Raw genomic sequence first — 14,750 nt, 5'->3', positions numbered from 1 at the left:
CACCCACGTACAGACTGGCGAAGCGACTCAACGGCCTGCTGACTCCTTATGTTCCTTGCGCCTTCAGCCTGAAGTCTCCAAAGGAATTTGTTGACTTACTGTGGGGCACACGGTCCACAGGGATAAGAGCCTCGTTGGAGGTAGAATCGCTGTTTACCAACGTACCTGTGGACGAGAAAATCGGGATGATAGCCGACAGAGTGTATCGTGATCCAGCCTGTACTCCTCTTGACATACCAGAAAATATTCTGAGGAAACTACTCCAAGCTTGTATTAAAGAGGCACCCTTCTTGAGCCCGGATGGGCACATGTATAAGCAAGTAGATGGGGTCGCCATGGGTTCTCCCCTAGGTGTCCTGTTTGCAAACTTCTACATGGGTACCATCGAGCAAAAAGTCTTAGTCGACATGAACTTGAAACCGGCCATATACTGCAGGTATGTTGACGACATTTTTACACAGGTACCTGAGGTCAGACATCTGCAGGAGCTGAAGGAGGCATTTGAGCAGAGTTCCGTGTTGCGTTTCACTTACGAGATGGAAAAGGATGGGAAGCTGCCCTTTCTAGATGTAACAGTCATGGAAAAGAGTGGAGGTTTCCACACTGCAGTCTACACTAAGGAAACGAACATAGGAATGTGCCTAAATGCCAACAGTGACTGCCCAGACAGGTACAATTAAGAGGAGTGTTGTTAACGCATATGTCGACCGTGCTCTCAGCCACAGCTCAGAATGGAAGCAAGTCGACGAAGAACTCTGTAGGGTAAGGCAGGTCCTAGTCAACAACGGCTTCTCTAATGGTTTCGTCGAAGACATCATAAGAAGGAAAGTGAAACGCCATGCAACCTCTGAAGAGACAACTAACACAACACCTATACCCCCTATTAGACTATTTTACAGGAACTTCTTTTCCACAGCTCATAAAACGGAGGAAAGGGTCCTGAAAGATATTGTTAATAGTATAAAACGTTATCCCTACCGACAAAAATCAGAGGATACAACTGACGATTTACTATAAAACCAGAAAAACGGCCAGCCTTCTCATGAGAAACTCTCCATACACAAAACAGAACGCTTTAAAAGAGACTAACGTCGTCTATGCCTTCAAATGCCCTCTTGGGGACTGTAAGCTCCAAAAAACTCAGTATATAGGCAAGACAACAACATCTCTTTCTAGGCGTTTAACGCTGCATAAGCAACAGGGCTCCATTAAGGAACATATAATCTCTTCCCACAACCAAACCATCGCCAGAGAAATCCTAGTAAACAACACAGAAATCATCGATAGATACAGCGATAGCAGGCGGCTTGACGTTTGCGAGGCACTACACATCAAGAAGTCAACACCAGCAATCAACAGCCAATTAATGCACAACTATATTCTACGCACCTCAAGACTCCGCTCCAATATAGAAGCATCAAGAAATATGGACCGATAGGCTTTCTACAAACACTTCTATTCAATACCCATTGTTTCGTGTTCTGTCTTGTGTTGATGAAATTAATACCCTCTTAATACCACCTCTTGTTCTGTCTTGTGTTGATGAAATTATTACCCTATTAATGCCACCTCACCCCATCCACCTCACTCAAATGTAGATATAAAATCGGAGATGCGTAAGTTCTATTCAGTTTATTTATTTATTTATGCATATACAAGAATGTACATAAGGAATGTGAGGATACAAATATGGTAATTACAGTCTTGTAAAGCCACTAGCACGCGCAGCGTTTCGGGCAGGTCCTTAATCTAAGAAAATTTTAAGGAGGTAAATACTTGCAAAATTATAGACAAAAAATGATAACAGATTACATGAAATGAAAAAAAGATGAGAGAAAATTGTAGGTACAGTATATTAAAGCTCATAGGTAGCTAAGATTGATTGCAATGACAGCTTGAATGGTAGTTGACAAAAAAATTGGTAGGCATAATACAGCAGAAACAATATAAGATTGGTTGCAATGACAGCTTGAATGGTAGTTGACAAAAATTGGTAGTCACAATACAGCATATGGCTAGCACATAAAAGAAGACAGCAATGAACACAATGATAAGGTTGTTTGAAATTACATAAAAATTACGAGATTGGGTAACACTAGGTACAGAGCAAATTTAAAGCTCAGTGTAGGAAACTAAGAAGATGAAGTTAGGTACTTTTTGGTTTTGCTTTTAAATAAGGCAAAAGTTTTACAGTTTTTCAATTCACTAGGGAGTGAGTTCCATAAACTAGGTCCCTTAATTTGCATAGAGTGTTTACACAGATTAAGTTTGACCCTGGGGATATCAAAGAGATATTTATTTCTGGTGTGGTGATAATGGGTCCTATTACATCTGTCCAGGGAGAGTTTCAGAGCATGGTTTGCATTTAAGAACAGGGTTTTGTAAATGTAGTTGACACAAGAGAATGTGTGGAGGGAGTTAATATTTAGCAAGTTTAGGGATTTAAACAAGGGAGCTGAGTGTTGTCTGAAAGCTGAGTTAGTTATCATTCTGATAGCAGATTTTTGCTGTGTGATGATGGGCTTAAGGTGGTTTGCAGTGGTAGACCCCCATGCACAGATACCATAATTAAGATAGGGGTAAATTAGTGCATAATATAGTGAGAGGAGAGCAGAGTTAGGAACATAATATCTGATTTTGGAGAGTATACCAACTGTCTTAGAGACTTTCTTAGTTATGTGTTGAATGTGGGTACTGAAGTTGAGTCTCTTGTCTAGGAATAGGCCAAGAAACTTGCCATCATCTTTATTACTGATGTTAATGTTGTCTATCTGTAGCTGAATTGCATTTGATGATTTGCTTCCAAATAAGATGTAGTAAGTCTTTTCGATGTTTAATGTTAGTTTGTTCGTTGACATCCATAAGTGGACTTTTTTTAATTCATTATTCACAACATTATTTAGTGTATGTGGGTTGAGGTTTGAATAGATAAGAGTAGTATCGTCAGCAAACAGTATAGGTTTGAGAATATTAGAGACATTAGGCAGATCGTTTATATATATAAGAAATAGAAGAGGTCCTAAGATGCTGCCCTGTGGCACTCCAACGGTAATTGGTAGAGTGGACGAAGTTGTATCATTGATGGTTACATATTGGTGTCTGTCACTAAGATAGGATCGGATGTAGTCAAGGGCAAGGCCTCGGATTCCATAATGCTGGAGTTTAAGTATGAGGTAGTTGTGATTAACAGTATCAAAGGCTTTTCTTAGGTCAATGAAGAGTCCAATCGGAAACTCATTTTTGTCAAGGGCTGAGTAGATAACGTCAAGGAGACTAATGATTGCATCGTTGGTGCTCTTTTGGGACCGGAAGCCAAACTGGCAGGGGCTGAGTATGTCGAATTTTACGAGGTAGGAATAGAGCTGTTTGTAAATATTTTTTTCAAATATTTTTGATAGAATGGGTAGATTTGATATTGGTCTATAATTGTTTATGTCCGCCGGATTGTCAGTTGTGTATTTGTAAACTAAAGTCTTTGAAAATGTAATAAGTTTTACGAAACGCGCTCGTGTCGCGTCAGACTAGAAATAAAAATGAATTTTGGAGAATATATATATATATATATATATATATATATATATATATATATATATATATATATATATATATATATATATATATATATATATATATATATATATATATATATATATATATATATATAAAATGTGACAATGTCAGACCACGGAGGAAAAATGAAACAGGAATTTCCTTAAGTACTTTCGTATATTAATACATCTTCAGAAAGAGTGATTTTACAGATCGAGTGATGGGTATAAATAGGCAGGCGAGAGTGGTGAAGTGAGGTGAGGTACAATACGTGGACAACGCAGACGGCCCATTGGCCCATCAGATGCAGCCAATTGGCCCATCCGATGTAGCCCAATGGCCCATCTGATACAGCAAACATACACAGGCATAATACATAGATAATTATAGCATAAAATGGCAAATATATACAATGAATTAGTGAGACAAATGCGTTCCAATGATCTTACTTAAATCGCCCTTTAACTGATCTATAAAAATGGATCTAAGTTATATAGACCACTGCTAATATTCAAATTACTTTCTTTAGTGATCTGTATGAAAGCAGATTCAATTATGTTTCTGTTATAGGTGCTTTTACAATTTGTTATTGAAGAAGCACTCTCCCAATCAATTTGGTGAGCATTTTCTGACAAATGAACAAACAAAGCATTAGACAATTGGCCATGTTTTACAGAGTATTTATGTTGCGATATTCTACATTTTAAATCTTTAGATGTTTGCCCAACATAGAACTTATTACATTCCTTACAAGGTATTTTATAAATGACACAATTATCACTACAAGGGCTGTTCCTAACTAATAGCTTACCAACAGTGTTTTCGTAGCTAAACATTACATCGATCTATATTAAAAAGTTTCAAGGCCTTGACAATATTCTCAACCCCGGAGAAATATGGTAAACATAACACATTCTTTGGGCGAATCCTTTCACTGCATACATTATTATAATATGTACGACGTGCTTTGTTACGGCAAATTTCCAAAAAATTCAGTGGGTAACAAAGCTTAAGACCAATCGAATCAATATTCTTAAACTCTTCGTCTAAGAATTCTGGACTCACAACTCGAAGAGCTCTTAGATACATTGAAGAAAAAATTGTCTTTTTCACATTGTATCTATGCCCTGAAAAATAATGAACATAAGATAAATTATTCGTAGGTTTTCTGTAAACACTAAACTTTAAAGAAGAGTCTTCCCTATGAATAAGCAAGTCTTATTCATAGATAAGAGTCTTCCCTATGCTTATTCATAGAGAAGACTCTTCTTTGGAGGCAGGCGGGGTCAGGGGAGACAGACGGGGTCAGGGGAGGCAGGCGGTGTCAGGGGAGGCAGGTGGGGTCAGGGGAGGCAGGTGGGGTCAGGGGAGGCAGGTGGGGTCAGGGGAGGCAGGTGGGGTCAGGGGAGGCAGGTGGGGTCAGGGGAGGCAGGTGGGGTCAGGGGAGGCAGGCGGTGTCAGGGGAGGCAGGTGGGGTCAGGGGAGGCAGGCGGTGTCAGGGGAGGCAGGCGGTGTCAGGGGAGGCAGGCGGTGTCAGGGGAGGCAGGTGGTGTCAGGGGAGGCAGGTGGTATCAGGGGAGGCAGGTGGTGTCAGAGGAGGCAGGCGGTGTCAGGGGAGGCAGGTGGTATCAGGGGAGGCAGGTGGTATCAGGGGAGGCAGGTGGGGTCAGGGGAGGCAGGTGGTGTCAGGGGAGGCAGGCGGTGTCAGGGGAGGCAGGTGGTGTCAGGGGAGGCAGGTGGGGTCAGGGGAGGCAGGTGGGGTCAGGGGAGGCAGGTGGTGTCAGGGGAGGCAGGTGGTGTCAGGGGACGCAGGTGGGGTCATGGGAGGCAGGTGGGGTCATGGGAGGCAGGTGGGGTCAGGGGAGGCAAGCGGTGTCAGGGGAGGCAGGCGGTGTCAGGGGAGGCAGGCGGTGTCAGGGGAGGCAGGTGGTGTCAGGGGAGGCAGGCGGTGTCAGGGGAGGCAGGCGGTGTCAGGGGAGGCAGGTGGTATCAGGGGAGGCAGGTGGGGTCAGGGGAGGCAGGTGGTGTCAGGGGAGGCAGGTGGTGTCAGGGGAGGCAGGTGGTATCAGGGGAGGCAGGTGGTATCAGGGGAGGCAGGTGGGATCAGGGGAGGCAGGTGGTGTCAGAGGAGGCAGGCGGTGTCAGGGGAGGCAGGTGGTATCAGGGGAGGCAGGTGGGGTCAGGGGAGGCAGGTGGTGTCAGGGGAGGCAGGTGGTGTCAGGGGAGGCAGGCGGTGTCAGGGGAGGCAGGTGGTGTCAGGGGAGGCAGGTTGGGTCAGGGGAGGCAGGTGGGGTCAGGGGAGGCAGGTGGTGTCAGGGGAGGCCTGTGGTGTCAGGGGAGGCAGGTTGGGTCAGGGGAGGCAGGTGGGGTCAGGGGAGGCAGGTGGTGTCAGGGGAGGCAGGTGGGGTCAGGGGAGGCAGGTGGGGTCAGGGGAGGCAGGTGGGGTCATGGGAGGCAGGTGGGGTCAGGGGAAGCAGGCGGTGTCAGGGGAGGCAGGTGGTGTCAGGGGAGGCAGGCGGTGTCAGGGGAGGATGGTGGTGTCAGGGGAGGCAGGCGGTATCAGGGGAGGCAGGCGGTGTCAGGGGAGGCAGGCGGTGTCAGGGGAGGCAGGCCGTGTCAGGGGAGGCAGGCGGTGTCAGGGGAGGCAGGTGGTGTCAGGGGAGGCAGGTGGTGTCATGGGAGGCAGGTGGGGTCAGGGGAGGCAGGCGCTGTCAGGGGAGGCAGGCGGTGTCAGGGGAGGCAGGCGGTGTCAGGGGAGGCAGGTGGTGTCGGTCCATAGAATTACCCAAATCGACCCAAATCGGCTCAAAAGTACCCAAATCCTCCTAGCATTACGTAAGTAATGAAGAAATATGGTATATTTACTTACTATAATGTTGCATATATTCAAGTATATATGCAATGTATTTATTCAATTTATATGAATAAGGTACAGTCAGCTTGACTGAATCTCTTCCAACACAATGGACACTCATGAGGTTATTTACTTATTGCAGCTGAATTCTTTTCTGACACAATGGACACTCATGAGGTGTAGTGCTTGGATAAAGATTCACAGCTACACTACAATTTTAATAGACTTACTGAAATGTGAGGCTCGCTTTTTAACCGACAGACAGATTTATAGGATATTAAAGTCACACAAGCATACAATTGGCCAATCATATACCAAAATAACCTTCAATATACTTCTCTGCCAGTCGGGGTGCCTTGTCTGACAAGGTGCCAGACTGATTAACTCTCTCTTGTTGAGTTTAGGCACGGTATTTTATCACAGCGTTGCTGTATGATGATCTGGTAGCGTTGCTACGTGATTGTCCCTGCAGTTGCAGAAGAATGATAGTTGATAAAGATTAGGAATGAAGGTTGTGGAAACCGTGTCACTGTGATCTCCACTATACACTCTTATTTTATATAAATGTTCTAGGATTTTCCTTGTAGATATTGTCCAGGTACTCCCCCAGTTCTAGAGAGTGTTCACTGGTGATAAAGATATTAGATAAGGTGTCCTTGAGCTGGTAATGTTCGCTAAGGATCCGTCACTTGTTCACTGAGTTGTAAACAAACGCGAAGTGCCCCGGGGGGGCGGGCCGGAGGTCGGCCATCTTGGAGTGCGGATTGAACGCTCCTGGCTGGACTTTCTTTCCACACCTTACCTGGAACTCATCTTTGAATTCAGCTGGCTTCTTTGGGCCAGTGTGTGCTCACTGCATCTACCCAGGGGCTCACAGGACCGGGGGAGGCCGGAGCCTCCCTAATGGACGCCTCCCCGAGCGGGGGCGCCATGGATGTTGACAGCAAGTCCCAGAGAGGAAAACGTCTGCTGGAAAATGAGTCGGCAGATGCTGCCCCAGAGCGAGATGCTAAGAGGATATCCTCCCCTTCAGAAGACCTTAGTCTTGTGATACCCCGTTCCTCGTTTGTGGTAGTCCTAATCCAGTCAGAATCAGGTCAGTGCGTCTTTGCAAATCCTCGTACCTTAGGTGCAGCAATCGAGGCTTCCGTATTGTGGCCACATTGCCTGCCTGAGACCATACGTACCCTGGGTAGGGGTGCAGCACTGAAGTTACATATCAGAAAGGAGGCTCTATCACACATCTGTGTATCCGACATTATTAAGTTGGGGGACTGGCCTGTCAGGTGCCGACAGGTATTGTCGCAGGAGGAGGAGTCTCGGGCCCGGTATGGGAAGATTGGCCCAATTGACCAGAGTGTAGATGTGGATGACATCCAGGCCGCTCTGCAGGTATTAGTGGGTGCATCAGCGAGATTATTGGAAGTTACCAGGATTCGCGGAGCAGCAGGGCCGACATCCATGGTCCGTGTAAAGTTCGATGGGCACCTCCCTGACCGAGTGGCACTACACAGGACCTCGTATCAGATTCAGCCCTACAATTTCCCTGTTTTACGATGTTACGCTTGTCATCTATTGGGCCACAGTCGCCTGACCTGCCGTAATACAGCACGTTGTGCAAACTGCGGCAAAACAGGCCATTCAGACAGAGATAACGGTGGGTGCTCTGCTGCACCTCGCTGCTGTTTATGCCATGGCCATCATAAGGTTACGTCTAAGAGTTGCCCTGTATATCTTGAGGCCCTCCAGTTGGACATCGATCATAAAACAGCGGGGTCACCTCGACATGAGCTGTTCCAGAAGTTGCGCACCCTCAATCAGCCTATCGCTTCTTCTCGCCTCCAGGTTCCCCCTGGTCGGGCCTCTTCACAAGTAGGAACTAGCAGACGCTCTTGCCTGTCCCAGTCACATGCCACATACGCCCAGGTTGCTAATCGATTTTCCCTCCTGGGTAGCCTTGACATTGACGGAAACTCATCCACGGATACAGACATGGACGCTCAGTCTCGGCCGGAGCCTAGCACTCGTCACCCTCCTGCCTTTCCTCAAAGAAGCCAACACCGGCGTCGTCGACACACCCATCGATCAGGAGGTACTGCTCCAACAGACAGCCCTGATGATCCTCTGGTCCCCCAGGCACTTTCCCAAGGGATTGTGACACTGGGGAAACATGAGGCCCAGAGTGAGGCTCCCACCAGTCGCAGACGCCGTCAAGAGAGTTCGCGAGCCGACCACCGCTTCCGTCAGGCAGAGAGAAGCATAGATCAACATCCTCTTGACTGGAAGTCATTGATACCACACATATTACTTACTTTGTATGAGGGTTTTATGGCTTTTTCTAGTGGTTTCCCCTTTGGAGACGTCTGTGCACTGGTGGTCAAAAAGTTAGCTGTTGTATTTCAGGGATAATGGCGCCCCATCCGGAGAATACTGTGGTGTTTTGGAATGCCCGCTCCCTTTTTAAGAAGACGCAATTTTATCGCCAGCGCACCACCGTTGATCGTGGGACTCTGTGAGACTTGGCTTACAGACGATCTTTCCTTCACAGTGCCGGGGTATTCTGTCTATAGACTAGATCGGCCAATACGGGGTGGAGGGGGACTTGCCCTCTTGGTCAGGGACTCAGTTCCCAGCTCCTTGCTCCGGATTCACTCCTTCCCGGGTGGACATTTAGAATTCATGGCAGTGAAGGTCGCCCTCTCCCATGGGTGGGGCACCTTTGGAGTTCTGTATAACCCCTGTCTACCGGTAACGAAGAAGGAACTAGAACACTATTATGGTCAGATCACAGACACCTGCCTCGTCATGGGTGACTTTAACGCTCGGCACTCATCATGGCAACCCATGCTATCGGGTCGCCACCACAACATGGCTGGCCGAGCCCTATTTCAGTTTCTCCTTGACTCCCCAGACCTCTCCTTACTGACGCCGCCAGGTTTGGGAACTCGGATAGACCCACTAAATGGCCATACTTCAACACTCGATCTTTGCATTGGAAGAGGCCCCTTCATGATGGCGCAGATATGGACCGGGCCGTACCTGGGTAGTGATCACTTGCCCATTGTCATCTCCTTCGGGGGCACTGTTCGTCCTGCTCTGACCTCCCGTAGATCCAAATGGATCTTCTCGGAAGAGGGGTGGCATAGCTATGAGGCGGATGACTGGTTGACCCTTCCCCCAGTTACTGCAGATCTCCATGGGTCAGCAGATGCTCTCTCCGAGTCCCTCTTCAGTGTAGGCTCTCGGCATTTCAGGAGGACTAGTGGCCAGACAACCAATCCTTCCCGCCGTGGGGCACCGTGGTGGACTCCTGAATGTCGGCAGGCAGTACTGGACCGGCGACGTGCGTGGAATTCGTGGCGGCGCCACCCTACTCCACTGTAGCGGCAGACCTTCCACAGGGCGGACGCCAGGTGTAGACAAACAGTCCTCCTTGCCAAACGCGAGGCCTAGGCTGATTACTGTGCCTCTCTCCGATTCGACTCCTCCTCTGCGGGAGCCTGGGCCTTTGTTCGTAAGATGACAGGTAGGTACTCCCGGCCTACCATCCCACTCAGAGACCCCAGTGGTAATGGGGGCCTAGGGGAAGTACAAATAGCCGAACTCTTGGCTGACCACTTTGAAGATGTTTACCGTTCCCCGCTCCTCTCTGTGAGTTCCATAGGTTGGGGCTCCCGACAGGGTATAGGACTAGCTCAGGACCTGGATCGCCCATTTACATCTGTTGAGCTGAAGGACGCTCTGTCACTCTCTAGGTCGGGCACTATGCCAGGGATAGACAACGTCCCATATGAATTTGTTCGGAGGGCACCCAAGAACTTTCAGTCCCACCTCCTTTACTTCTACAACACCTGCTGGTCCTCTGGTGTCTTCCCTGCCCCGTGGAAACACGCCATTCTTCTACCATAGGCCAAGTCAGGGAAGGATCCGTCTGTCCCGACTTCATATCAGCCCATAAGTTTGCTTCCATGTCTCGGGAAACTGATGGAACGTCTTGTTCACACCCGGCTACAATGGGTGGTCGAAACCTCAGGTCTCCTACCTGAAGGTATCAGTGGATTTCGGCTGGGAAGAAGCACGATGGACTGCCTCCTCTCCTTGGAACATCGAATAATGGACACTTATCGCCGGAGAAGAGTACTCCTTGCAGCATTCTTCGATATCAAGAGTGCATTTGACTCTGCTTCTCATTCTGCTGTCCTTCAGAGTCTGGCTCGACTAGGTCTCTCGGGTCCGGTGTTAAGGTGGTTCCAAAACTATCTACAGGGCCACTCATTCAAAGTGGCGGTTGGTGGAGTCGTCTCTACGTCCCGCCCTGTCTCGCGTGGTGTCCCTCAGGGAGCGATTCTGAGCCCACTACTATTCTCTATTCTTCTGTCTGATCTCCATGTATTCCGGGGGGTCCAGGTTTTAGCCTATGCCGATGATGTAACCCTCGTGGCGGATGGTGACACTCTCCTAGAGGCACAAGGCTCCCTGCAAAATGCCGTGACTGTGTTCTCAGCAATTGTGCTGGGGAAGGGGCTCTCCATTAACCCTGTGAAAAGTTGCGTCATGAGCTTCACCTGGACCCGCTTACCAGACCAGCCAGTGGTGACCCTCGGGGGCTGTCGTCTCCCGATCGCTACCGAACACAGGTGGCTGGGGGTCGTTCTAGATAGCCCTCGGCTGACGTGGAGGCACCATGTCGACTACCTTCGGGCCTCATGCCTTCGTCGCGTGAACATCATGAAACGGGTTTCTGGTGCGGCTTGGGGGGCTTCACGGGAGTCGCTCCTAGCTCTCTACAAGGCCTTCATTCGTAGCAAGATCATGTATGCGAGTGAAGTCTATGGCTCAGCAGCAGCATCTGTCTTGGCAAGGCTGGATCCCATTCAAAATGGTGCCCTTCGCTCAACGTTAGGAGCTATGCCCTCCTCGCCAGTTCTTTCTCTCCATGCCGAGTCGGGGCTATGGCCCCTGAGCTTTCAACGTCTTCTCGCCCACTGCCGCCAACTTCAACGGATAGTGCGTCTCCCTGCTACCCATCCACTTACTCGCCTCCAGCTCGAGGCTAACTGGTGGAATGTGCCGGCTGGACACTCCAGACGCCGTCAGTTGCCTTTCGTTGTCCGGGCCTTCGATGCATATTCACAGTTTTCCCTTCCCGTCCCTGTACTCACCCCTGGCCCGATCATCTCACCGGTGCCTCCGTGGGCAGAAGAGATCATTCGAGTTTCTGTCGACTTTTCCAAGCCTCCTCGTCGGAAGAGAGATTTAGAGGGTTTGGCCCCTTTATTTTTTGCCGACCTACGAGCCTCCTTATACTCTGGATACTTAGAGGTTTACACAGATGGGTCCCGCAAAGATCAGCCACCATCTACATCTGCGGCAGCATACTTTGCTCCTTTTTCTTTCTGTCAGATGTGGAAACTCTCCCCTGCTCACTCGTGCCTGGCCGGGGAATTGTTTGCAATCTTACTAGCCCTACAACTCCTTCGACAAGTTTTAGGGCCCTCTGCAGTGGTTTTCTACGTGGACTCAATCACAGCACTACATCTGATATCATCTCGGCGTCCACGAGTCCATCGTCATACTGTGTCACAGATCCGTGGAGAACTGCTGTCATACTCTGTTACTCCAGGTTGGTCCATCTATCTCCAATGGGTTCCGTCACATGTCGGTATTAAAGGCAATGAGGTAGCCGACGCAGCAGCAGGGATGGCGCATGCTCTCCATGACTCTACAAATGTGACTCTAGACCTTTCCGAAATTCTCCCGCAACTCCGGGCGGCTTGCCTCGCGAGTTGGGAGGCAATGATGGAGCCAGCACTCAGGTCCTCCTCTTTGGCGGGTCTACGGGAGGATTCCTCCCCGCGTCCATGGACTCGTCATCATTCTCGACTCTTCGACACTGCCATCACTCGTCTCCGGATTGGGCACACTTGCCTGGCCGCACATCTCCATCGTCTACGGCTGGTAGATTCCCCATATTGCCAGTGGTGTCTGACCCAGGAGGATACAGTGGAGCACCTTCTACTTCACTGCCCTCGATTTCATAGCGCTCGCGTCAGACTACAGAGTTCCGTTCGTAGGCTGAATATTCCCCGCCTCACAGTTCCCGTTCTCCTTGACGGGGCAGGTGCGAGAGACGAAGACGTCCGTCATGACATCCTTCGCCATACCTTCCGCTTCATCCGTCATGTCCGCGGCCTGAAGAGACTGTAAAATTTGTCGCCAGAGGAGATTGTAGGGTCTAAGGCCTGAAGAGACTATAGGGACCCCATCCCTCCGCTATTTCCCGGTATCGGGCAGCCGGGGCGCATCCGATCCCACGATCGTCGTCGCCCCTAAATCAACACAACAACAACAAGTGCCCAGGGGTCTCGTGGGCGCTTCTTGCTCCCAAGATGCTCCTCCCTCTCCCTTGAGCACGGTAGCCTTCTATGAATATTGATTGATTATTTTTACAGTCTAGACTTATGATTGAGATAAGATGTGATTATAATATAATTAGATATAGGATATAAAGATTATTAGTAGTACTTGATAGTACCACTGATTCTTATTAAGGATTCGATTTTATCCCTACCGGATATTGAATAAATGTTCCAATAGTTTTTTAATTAACAAATCCTTCTAGAAGCTTCTGGATCCTTGAGAGATCATGCACAAAGTCATGTAGGCATCAATAGGGCCCTGTAGCATACGTGATCATAGTGACATTGTCATCTAGGATCAAGCTATATAATGATTCTAATATGATTTTGATACGATTTAGATATGATTTTGATATGATATAGAAATGATATAGTAATTATACATTTCTTAGATGATTATTAGATATGGTGGGTAAAAATTTCCCACAACTCCCATGCTTCTTAGAGTAAGGTGGTGGATGAGTGTTCATGATTTTTATGATGATATTAGTAAGGCAGTGGATGAGTGCTTATGGTCCGAATGTTATAGTAAACATATATAAAATGTATTTTACAACTTTTTCTGAGTTGTTAAGCCTTATTGAAAATCTGATTTAATTTGTACCTTTTTATTTAGGTACTCATTAAATCAGCACTTGCATGCTCATGTGAATGACTGAGTGACTGTTTGTGTTGGTGTTTGTGTGTTTGTGTGCTAATTATGGCTGGACCATACATATATAGACATCATTTACGTTACTTTTACATTCAAACACATTCCAAAGTTCATGAATAGTAACAATTGAAGAAATATTATTCATATACAGTTTACTTATTTATTAATTTTGTAACTTACCAACCGACACAAAACAAACAACACTAGATTTCATTTAGCTTATTAGATTCTTGGTGTTTATGCAAGATAAGATCTGTGTTTATGAAAGATAAAACAGAAGCTGTCGTAGCCCAGCTGTGGGAGCGTCCTCCGCGGCCTCGCAGACCGGAGTTCCACCCAAAGACTTAATGTGTCTTTTATTACTGTTCACGTATGTGAGGAGGTAGATCACTAGCTGTCTTAAATGTGCGATAGAGAGTGCACAGCTCCATTTTGAGATCCTGACCATTTGCACCGGAGTGCGTGCACGAGATCAAGTTTCTTTAATGCAAAACTTGACCCTGCCATGTTGGGTATCCTGTGACAGCTCGTGACATTAGGATTCCATTGGTACTACGTTGGCCGACGTGTGTATTTCCATTCAGCAATTACATCAAGGTGTATTATGAAGTACAGCTTGAAACTCCAAGAATGTAAAAATCCAGATTTAGAGTGGAGTTGTACTTTTGTGAAGTTGCGGTTGAGGAAGGCGACCCATTCCCAACGGTTTTGTATACAAATAGGCTTGTTCTGTGAAGTAGTAGTGACGTCACGATATAGCGTCACCACGAGAGGCTGCTCTGATTGACCAGTCCTTAGTGCCTGTTGCCCGATTGGTTCTTTTCCAAGAACAAGGAAAGGGAACTGAGAAGCCCCCAGCCCCATGCTGTCAACGACATTCTGAAGCCATACCTGAGAGGACGTGATTTTCACAGCTGTCTTCCAGCAGCCTGGAATATTCGTCTATCGTGACATTAAACTAAATCTCGTTATCTACAAAGAGTCACCTAACGCATATCACCCTGTTACGAACCCGATTCCATCGTCGGAGCATGGAGCAGTGACGTCAATGCCATCTGTGAGTCCACTCCCGAAACCCCCACAACATGGACGACGCCATCTAGTGGTGACAGGATAATACCAGCAATATTATACGCTGGTATAATTATATATACGCTCGATTCCTGTCCTAGTTAGCTTGAGAGGTAGCTGGTGCTGACCTCTGGTGAGGTGGTGCTTAGAAAATCAGCGCCATCTTTTGAAGGAGGAGTTGTATGTCTATGTCAGAGTACGT

At 47.7% G+C, this 14,750-nt stretch overlaps 1 protein-coding gene across 1 annotated transcript; it reads left to right on the top strand.

Annotated features, from left to right (window-relative positions):
- The first annotated feature begins 10,483 nt into the window (after nt 1-10,483).
- On the top strand, nt 10,484-13,825 carry LOC138371327 (uncharacterized). Its single transcript, XM_069336114.1, has 2 exons — nt 10,484-12,469; nt 13,724-13,825. The coding sequence occupies exons 1-2, from the start codon at nt 10,484-10,486 to the stop codon at nt 13,823-13,825; spliced, it is 2,088 nt and encodes a 695-aa protein (XP_069192215.1).
- Nucleotides 13,826-14,750: the final 925 nt, after the last annotated feature.

The sequence above is a fragment of the Procambarus clarkii genome, chromosome 35 (assembly GCF_040958095.1).
Source record: "Procambarus clarkii isolate CNS0578487 chromosome 35, FALCON_Pclarkii_2.0, whole genome shotgun sequence".
Classification (NCBI taxonomy): domain Eukaryota; kingdom Metazoa; phylum Arthropoda; class Malacostraca; order Decapoda; family Cambaridae; genus Procambarus; species Procambarus clarkii.
This window is presented reverse-complemented; position numbering and strand designations above follow the sequence as displayed.

What these genes read in the sequence shown, in the direction of transcription:
- LOC138371327 (XM_069336114.1), top strand. Translation starts at nt 10,484, where the DNA reads ATGGACTGCCTCCTCTCCTTGGAACATCGAATAATGGACACTTATCGC. An exon ending in GCGTCAGACTACAGAGTTCC is followed by an intron (nt 12,470 to 13,723) that starts GTTCGTAGGCTG and finishes TGTTTATGCAAG; the next exon opens with ATAAGATCTGTGTTTATGAA.